Below are 10,048 nucleotides of genomic sequence, written 5' to 3' on the forward strand. Positions count from 1 at the left end.
GTAGCTGGAACTACAGGCGCGCGCTACCACGCCCGGTTCATTTTTTATTTATTGTAGAGATGAGGTCTCGCCAAGTTGCCCAGGGGGGTCTCAAACCTGCGGGCTTAGGCAATCCACTCACCTCAGCCTCCCAAAGGTGCGGGATTACAGGCTTAGCCACCGAGCCCGGCTTAGGGTAAAATCTTAAAGCAAGTCTGAACACACCACTCCAGGGCTTAACGTCCCTTCAGATGGCTTCCTAATGACTCCTCTTCATTGCTTACAAGATCCTCCATGATTTGTCCCTGCCTAACTTCCAAATCCCCCCTCTCCTTATGGCCTACATTCTCAGTGAACCATGAAATCCCTCAATTTCTTGAACCTCCATACTCTTACTCTGTGTGCCTCGGGCATACTATTGTCTGTCCTATTTTATCAGGCTCATTCGTATTCATCCTTCAGGTCTTGAACACCACTTCTTCCTAGAAGCCTCACAGGGCGTCCAGAGTAGCTACATGCTTTTCTTTCTTTCTTTCTGAGTCAGAGTCTCACTCTGTTGCCCAGGCTGGAGTGCAGTAGCACACTCATGGCTTACCACAGACTCAACCTCCTGGACTCAGGCAATTCTTTTACCTCAGTCTCCCAGGTAGTTGGGACTACAGACATGCGCCACCATGCCTGGCTAATTTTTTTTACCTTTTATAGAGACAAAGTCTTGCTATGTTGCCCAGGCTGCTCTCGAACTCCTGGGCTCAAGGGATCCTCCTGCCCCCACCTCCTAAAGTGCTGGGATTACAGGCGTGAGTCACCACACCCAGCCATTATATGCTTTTCTGTATCCTACATTTCTCCCTAACATAACATTTTTCATGCTTTATTGTACTGTGTTTTTTTTAATTTTTTTTTTTTTGAGTTGGAGTCTCACTCTGTCGCCCAGACTGGAGTGCAGTGGCCGCTTCCGGCCACCGCAGCCTCAACTGCTGGGCTCCGGTGATCCTTCCACTTCAGCCTTCTAAGTAGCTGGAACTACAGGCATGCACTATCACGCCCGGCTGATTTTTGATTTATTGTAGAGATGAGGTCTCGCCAAGTTGCCCAGGTGGGTCTCGAACCCACGGGCTCAGGCAATCCACTCACCTCAGCCTCCCAAGGCGCAGGATTACAGGCTGAGCCACCAAGTCCGGCTTTTTTTTTATAGACATGCATCTCACTCTGTTGCCCAGACTGGAGAGTGCAGTGATTCAATCAGTCATGGCTCACTACTGTCTCAAACTCCAGGGTTCAATGCATCCCTCTCACCTCAGCCTCCCAAGTAGCTGGGACTACAGGCACATCACCAGACTTGGCTAATTTTTAATTTTTTGTGTAGCAATGGGGTCTTGCTATGTTGACCAGGCTGGTCTGGAACTCCTGGCTTCATGGGATCCTCCCTTCTTAGCCACCCAAAGTGTTGGGATTACAGGTGTAAGCCACTATGCCCTGTCTATTGTCCTGTTTACCAGCAAATCTCTAGTACCTAGACTACTATATGGCACATAACTGAAATTCAACAAGTTTTTGCTAACACACCCATATTATATTCTCTACCCAAATTGTTTGTGTAGGTTTAGTCCTGGCCCCAGCATCCATGTTTAAAAACATGAGAATATGGGAAATGCTTGGTGCCTGGTACCTGGTGCCTCATGTAATGCTGTTGGAAAGCATTGCCATTTTTGAAGACCTTCAGGCAATAAGGGCAGAGCAGATGCCGAGTGTCCTCATGGATCATCCGAAAATGGACATCTACCTCGGAGTAGAGTGAGGAACGATACTGACAAACCTGAGTCACACAAGAAGGAAAATAAGGCTAAGAATGAAGTGAACAACTGAGGCCTGAAAAAAGAGGTAGCAGCTACAATTTTTAAATATTAAAAAAAAAAGTTTTCCTAAATGTATATAAATCGAATGCTTTTTCTGACTTTGTAGTGCAGGGCTATGTTTGTGATACATGTAGCTATTATTATTATTATTATTATTATTTTTTTGAGTTGGAGTCTCACTCTGTCACCTAGACTGGAGTGCAGTGGCTGCTCCCGTTCACCGCAGCCTTGACCTGCTGGGCTCCGGCCTTCCGAGTAGCCGGAATTACAGGTGCACACTACCACGCCCGGCTTATTTTTAATTTATTGTAGAGATGAGGTCTCGCCAATTTGCCCAGGTGGGTCTCGAACCCGCGAGCTCAGGCAATCCACTCACCTCGGCCTCCCAAAGCGCTGGGATTACAGGCTGAGCCACTGAGCCCGGCCACATGTAGCTATTATTTAAGATAACAGAGAAGGACAGGAAAGTCTGAGAAAAATCCATTTTCTCTAAGAAAAATAAAGTTTTCTGTGTTCATCCTCAAAGGGCAAATTTAGGAGACAAATACTCCCTTAGTACATGCACGTGTTCCCTGGATGGGTTTTGTACTTGTGGATATGCTCTTTTACATTTTTTCTCCTATATGGAAAATCCTGAAGACAGGATTTCTCCTGTATCTTCTCAGAGTTCCTAAACTGAGTGTAAGCAGTAGGTGTTTGGCAATACTCATCAGTGGATTCTCTGACCTGAGCCAAATGGCTGAAATGCCCTGGAGAAAAAGGTAATACCTGGCAAACATAAGGCATCTCTCCAGGTTTATGGGTATCCTTCATATGCTGGAGAAATAGTGGCTCACTTTCAAACGCCCACTCACAGATCTTGCACTTGGCTGTAAGAAGAAAAATAATCAATAAATCCACCTGAAAATAAGACAAAAGTCCTGCTTTATTTTCTCTAACTCCTACATCTTCATTTTCAACGATCAGTAAATCTCAGATCCCTTCTTTCTTTAAAATGGTTCTGCCTTAACATTTGTGTTGCCGATAACAAATAATCTTATGTCTCTAGCTCAGACTTGTTATGAGCAAAGCTCTAGTCTAGATTCTAAACTATCTCCAGACATTGTAAATTAGATATTCTAAATCAACTCTAACTTAATTCAGAATCCTCTTGGCTTTCCGTTGTTTCCCTTACTTCTGCATCTCTCTTTCTAACCTCAAAACACAAGCATGATCTCAATGCCAAACCCTGTACTTTGTCATCATCATCTCACAATGCCTCTAGGAGCTGTTGCTTCTCCAATACTTATAGACCAAATACTTAGGAGACCCAAGTGACTTCCCATTGCTAACCAGCTGGCTTCCAATACCTCCTCTCTCTCCAATAAACCTGTACAGCATCTACTCTTTATAAAACATTGTCAAATGAATTCTTTAAAAATACTACATGACTTCATTCCTCTGCTTAAGCACAGACAATGATTATCTCCTATGAATAATTCAACAAATATTATCACACCTACTAAGTGAGTACAAATAAGAATTTGCCCTTCAAAGACCAACAATCACGAATAGAAGTTCTTGCCTTATTATTTTTTTTACAATTAACAAATTTGAAATCATTATACTTTGAAACTGTTCATTTTATAAAGCTTATGAGGTTGCAATTCTAAATTTCTTAGTAAAATGTTTAATTGCTACATATTTTGAATTATACAGTATGGCCAAAAAAGGAGTTATTTGCATTTTTCTTACTTTCACAGAAATTAGTTTCAAATTTTTGCAATATAAAAATTGTAAACTTAAAGTCTTTAAATACGTAATGGACAATGTCCAGGCCCTCTACTCCTCCTCAAAAGATGAGTAAAGTTGAAATAACTCCTTAAAGAAAAACAAACAAGAGCCTAGGGTTCTTTTTTTTTTTTTTGAGCTGGAGTCTCACTCTGTCACCCAGACTGTAGCCTCGACCTGCTGGGCTCTGGTGATCCTTTCGCTCAGGTTTCCAAGTAGCTAAAACTACAGGTGAGCACTACCACGCCCGGCTCATTTTTTTAATTTATTGTAGAGATGAGGTGTCGCCAAGTTGCCCAGGCGGGTCTCAAATCCGCAGGCCCAGGCAATCCACTCACCTCAGCCTCAAGCCTGGGGTTCTTTTTTTTTTTTTGAGTTGGAGTCTCACTCTGTCGCCCAGACTGGAGAGCAGTGGCATGCTCCTGGCCACTGCAGCCTCGACCTGCTGGGTCCAGGTGATCCGTCTACCTCAGCCTTCCAAGTAGCTGGAACTACAGGCGTGTGCTACCCCGCCCGGCTAATTTTTTTGGTTTATTATAGAGATGAGGTCTCGCCAAGTTGCCCAGGCGGGTCTCGAACCTGCAGGCTCAGGCAATTCACTCACCTAGGCCTCCCAAAGTGCGGGATTACAGGCTGAGCCACCGAGCCCGGTCAAGCCTGGGGTTCTTAATTTAGGGTCCATAGAACAGGTCTTGGGAAACCCAGGTATCCCCTCAAATTATATGCAAAAGAGTAAAATGTCTATTGTTCTAGGAAGAGGGTTCAACATATTTTGTGTGTATTCTCAAAGAGGTCTTGAGTCCCAGTTAGAATCACTGCCTAGAGGTACATTAGGTGCTGTGAGAACACAGATAAATCAGACATTCTGTCTAGAGAAATGAGGAAAAGCTACAAGAAGATACATAAGCTGAACCTTCAAAGATGAATAGGGATTTGCCAGACGGAAGAAGCAAGAGGAGAGCAGGAGGAAAGGCCTGTGGGCATAAAAGTTCATGACATGTGAAAAGTTAACTAGCAGCATGACGATATTTTCTCTCCCCCACCTCTTTTCAATTCACTTATCTTCTTTAATTTTCTTTTCTAGAACATCTGTAAGCAACCTTCTCTTCAGGCCTTTCTTAGTCTATGTTTTCCATGGACAATTTCAACCAGTCTCAAAGGTTTTTCCTACTACGCATATATCAGCTCTATTGTCACAGTTGTCACACTACATCAATAGTAAAAGATCTGGTTGGACACCGTGCTCATGTCTGTAATCCCAGCACTTTGGGAGACCAAGTGAAGAGGATCTCTTGAGGCCCACAGGTTCAAGACCAGTCAAGGCAACACAGCAAGACCCCACCTCTTTAAAAAGAGTACACTGTTGTAACTAAAAGTATAATGATCCACTGACGTTCTGGGGACAACTTAGGACATTTGAAAATAAACTAGGTATTCAGGGGTACCCAACCCCAGGGCCACGGACTGGTACCAGTTTGTGGCGTGTTAGGAACTGGGCCACACAGCAGGAAGTGAGCAGTGGGTGAGAGGAGCTCCTCATCCTGTCAGATCAGTGGCAGCATTAGATTCTCATAGGAGCTTGAACCCTATTGTGAACTGCGCATGCAAGGGATCTAGGTTGCATGCTCCTTATGAAAATCTAATGCCAGAAGATCTCTGCCCCTAATTCTGTCCCCTAGTCCCTGGAAAAACTGTCTTCCACAAAACCAATCCCTGATGTCAAAAAGGTCAGGGACTACTATATTAGATGATATTAAGAATTTCTGATTGATTCTGTTAGGTCTTAACAAAGGTATGGTGGCTATATACAGAAAAACGTCTTTAATTTTTAGAGATACACAGTAAAGCAGGAGTCTCCAACTCCCAGGCTGTGGACCAGTACCAGTCTGTGGCCTATGGGAATAAGACCACTCAGCAGAAAATGAGTGGTGCACAAGCAGAGCTCCTCCACCTGTCAGGTCAGTGGCAGCATTAGATTCTCATAGGAGCATGAACCCTATTGTGAATTCCATGCAAGGGACCTAGATTCTATGAGAATCTAATGCCTGATCCCACCTCCTGTCCAAGGAAAAACTGTCTTCCATGAAACTGGTCCCTGATGTCAAAAATGTTGGGGACTGCCGTGGTGTTTAGGGGTGAAATGTCATGATGTCTATAATTTAAAAATACTTCCAAAAATAAAAGCAAAATAAATGTCTCCCAAATCAAAAAAACCAATGGGTGCCAAAATACTAGCATTAAAAAACAAGCTACTTTTTGAAAAGATATATGCACTCTCATGTTTATTGCAACACTATTTATAAAAGCCAAAATATGTAATCAACCTAAGTACCCATTAGAAGTTAATAAAGGTGTGGTATGAATACACAATGGAATATTATTCAGTCATAAAAAAAGAATAAAATGCTGCCTTTTGCAACAACATGGATGAAACTAGAGGCATGTTAAGTGAAATAAGCCAAGCTCAAAAAGGCAAATTGCATGTTTGCATTCATATATGTGAGCAAAAAAAAAAAATGGATCTTATGAAGACAGAGAGAAGACTGGATGTCACCAGCAGCAGGGAAGGATCGGGGAAAGGAGGTGAAGAGAAGCTGATTACTGGGTACAATTACATGGTTTGAGAGAAGGAATAAGAACAAGTGTTAGATAGATCAGTAGGGTAACTACAGTCTATTACAGATGTTAAAATAGTGAGAAAAGAGTATGATTAGAATGTTTTTAGCATAACGAAAACAAATACTCAAGGTGATGGCCAACCCAAGCACACTGATTTGATTTTTACAAATTACATGAATGCACGCATGTGTTCAATTATATGCATCCTTAAATTATGTACACCTGTTATGCATCAATTTTTCAAAAGGCTACTTTCATGAAGGATCTGTCATGGGTGTTACAAAAGAATCCAAGAATAAAATTAGTATATACACTAAGAAAAGATGGTTATTTGATTAGCATAAATTTTAAGTTATAAGAGACTCAAAAATGAAAAGGCAGGGGTAACAGTGGGAAGCCAATAGAAAAGAAAAATGATGAGGGTCTACACTGTTTCTTTTCCATAAGGCCAACTTATAGTCTCTCTGTGGGATCCAGACATAAATGAAATAACAAAAACCGACCCACCAGATTCTGTATAAAAATGAGTTAGGTTTGTCACTGGGAGGTGTGAATGAGTTATTCTGGCTTCACATAACGGACAGTGAAGAAATTTGGTCTTATCTTAGACCAAGGTGGCTCCCCTGGCACTATACAATAGTGTCATGATAGCTGACTCCAATGTACATTCTGCTCTCAAATGATTACTCCAAAGTTCCACTGTCCAATATGGAAGCTAGCAATAACATGTGTCGAGAGAACACTTAAAATGTGGTTAAGCCCAAATTTGAGATTTGCATTTCAAAAAAAAATCTGTGTTTTAATGGGGAAAAAAAGAATGATAATATCGGATTAATTTTAAATGTTGATTACATGTTGAAATAAATAGATTTTGAATATATTAAGTTAGATAAAATATACCATTAAAATTTATTTTATTAATTTATTAAAATTAATTTTCCTTTTTTGAATTGGAGTCTCACTCTGTCGCCCAGGCTAGAGTGCAGTGGCATGCTCACGGCGACCCCAGCGTCAACCTGCTGGGCTCAGACGATCCTTCCACCTCTGCCTCCCAAGTAGCCAGAAATACAGGCGCATGCTACCATGCCCGGTTAATTTTTTGAGTTATTGTAGAGATGAGGTCTTCCCTCACCTTGGCCTCCCAAAGTGCTAGGATTACAGGCTTGAGCCACCACGCCTGGCCCCTCGTTACTCCTGCCTTTTTTTTTTAAGAGACAAGGTCTCATTCTGTCACCCAAGGTGGAGTGCAGTGGTGTGATCATAACTCACTGCAGCCTTGAATTCCTGGGCTCAAATAATCCTCTTGCCTCAGTCTCTCAAGTAGCTGGGACTACAGGTATTCACCACCATGCTTGGGTAATTTTTAAAGTTTTTTGTAGAGATAGTTTCACTATGTTGTTTAGGCTGGTCTCAAACTCCTAGTCCCAAGCAATCCTCTTGACTCTGTCTCCCAAAGTGCTGGGATATATGTGCTTGGCCTGGTGGTTTTTTTTTTTTTTTAAACTTTGCAATAGTCTCCCACTGTCCGAGGGAATACTGTCCAAGACCCCCAGTGATACTGGAAACCTCAAACAGGACCAAATCCTATACATACCATGATTTTTCTATACATAAGGGGGAACCCCACCAAAAAAAAAAAAAAGGAATTATTTTTTGGAGGGCATATACCTTGTAGTACAGGTTTCTCCCACTATGCACGTGTTTTAGGAACCCATCAGTATCAGTATACCAGCCAGCACTTTCTGAGAGACTGTATTCAGTTTATGTGAATTTTTTTGGGAGATTCTTTCAACACATTTGCCCATTTCATGATGGGGGATTTACGAATGTACCCACCCACTCCACACTGAGTGTTTAGCAGTTTTTCACCCAAAACAGCATGACCCCTGTGCCCCACCCTTCCTATCTACCCGGTCTTGCCCTGAGTGATTTCATTGTTTCCCCAGATGAAAAAAGTCCTCAAAGGGAAGCTGATGTGGAAGAGGTGAAACAAAAAAATGGCAGAAGCACTCAGAGGCATCAAAACTGATGAGTTAAAAAAGTTTTGAGCCGGGCTTGGTGGCTCAGCCTGTAATCCCATACTTTGGGAGGCTGAGGTGAGTGGATTGCCTGAGTCCGTGGGTTTGAGACCCGCCCAGGCAACTTGGTGAGACCTCATCTCTACAATAAATCAAAAAAATTAGCTGGGCATGGTGGCGTCTGCCTGTAACTCCAGCTACTTGGAAGGCTGAGGTGGAAGGATCGCCGGAGCCCAACAGGTTAAGGCTGCGGTGGCCGGGAGTGTGCCACTGCACTCCAGTCTGGGCAACAGAGTGAGACTCCAACTCAAAAAAAAAAAAAAATTGTTTTGAGTATTGGAAAAAAGCATCCTAACTGGTGTACTGCATCAAATGGAGAGTACTTTGAAGTAAATAAATTCCTGGATTTTTTGGGTCCTCCCTCGTAAATATCTATGATAGTTAATTTATAAATTAGGTATAGTAAGAGATTAACAACAAAAAATAAAATAGAACAATTATACAGTACACTGTAATACAAGTTATGTGAATACAGTCTCTCAAAATATTTTATTGTAGTGCACTCACCTATTTTTGGACTGTGATTGACATGGTAACAAACTATGGATAAAGGGGGTGCCACTGTAGTTAAAGTGACTATTAGAAAAACCAAAATTACACAGAAAACTCACATTATATTTCTATTGACCAGCGCTAGTTTAAGCCACTATGGCAATCCCATTTCCCTTGCCAATACCTGGTTTAGGAATGGGCCTATGAGCCAAATATGGCCAAAGAGAAAGGGGAAAAGCAATCAACACACATAAGAAACAAACTCAGGAAAGAAGGATAGGTGAAGATAAAGTTTCTTCCTTGTCTAGACAATTTAGTGTCTTGATACAGTGTCTCAGGCACTGTATCACACTGAGACACTGTCATACTGAGATACGATCACACTGAGACATGATCACACTGCTATGAGGAAGAGACATGACCTGTTGAGAAACAGACCAAGGTAAGTTCTAGGCTGATGCCTGCTCCACTTCCAGTCTCTCAGTTAAATGATGTAACATTCTTACAGTTTCATTCATTTTTAGTCAAGAATTTTCATTTGTAGCAAACACATCCAGAAAACGTGCCTATTTGTCTTTAATGCTTTTGATCATACTGTTCAAACCACCTAAAAGCTTTTCTACACCAACGTCCATTCATCTAAATCTTTCTTTTTGAGTTGGAGTCTCACTCTGTTGCCCAGACTGGAGTGCAGTGGCCGCTCCCAGCCACCGCAGCCTCAACCTGCTGGGCTCCAGCGATCCTTCCGCCTCAGCCTCCCGCGATCCTTCCACCTCAGCCTCCCAAGTAGCTGGAACTACAGGCGCACGCTACCACACCCGGCTAATTTTTTATTTATTGTAGAGATGAGGTCTTGCCAAGTTGCCCGGGCGGGTCTCGAACCCACGGGCTCAGGCAATCCACTCACCTCAGCCTCTCAAGGTGTGGGATTACAGGCTGAGCCACCAAGCCCGGCTTAAGTACCATTTTCTATAACACATAGCTACAAGGACTTTCCTTTATCTGAGCTATTTCACCTATCATTGGTATCATACAATGCATATGTTTACAATATACTATCTTGGTCTCACATTTTCCTGTATTCACATGATTTTTGTCTTTTTTTTTTTCCCAGTTGGAGTCTCACTGCAATGGCACACTCATGGTCACCCCAATGTCGACCTGCTGGGCTCTGGCGATCCTTCCGCCTCAGCCTTCCAAGTAGCCGGAACTATAGGTGCGCACTACCATGCCTGGCCAATTTTTTTTTTT

General features: G+C 42.4%; 1 protein-coding gene across 6 annotated transcripts in view; it reads right to left on the reverse strand.

Annotated features, from left to right (window-relative positions):
• The window catches only part of POGZ (pogo transposable element derived with ZNF domain), a 43,917-nt gene that overhangs the window by 8,200 nt on the left and 25,669 nt on the right, over positions 1-10,048 (reverse strand). For all 6 annotated transcript variants that reach the window (XM_008071801.2, XM_021719457.1, XM_008071803.2 and 3 more), the window contains 2 exons: positions 2,607-2,707; positions 1,652-1,798 (listed from right to left, as the gene is read on the reverse strand). In XM_008071801.2, the coding sequence (XP_008069992.1) occupies positions 1,652-1,798; positions 2,607-2,707 (248 nt within the window). The remainder of the gene's footprint in view (positions 1-1,651; positions 1,799-2,606; positions 2,708-10,048) is intronic.

Source organism: Carlito syrichta, unplaced genomic scaffold (genome assembly GCF_000164805.1).
Source record: "Carlito syrichta isolate Samal-C Ts95f unplaced genomic scaffold, Tarsius_syrichta-2.0.1 Scaffold314725, whole genome shotgun sequence".
NCBI lineage: Eukaryota > Metazoa > Chordata > Mammalia > Primates > Tarsiidae > Carlito > Carlito syrichta.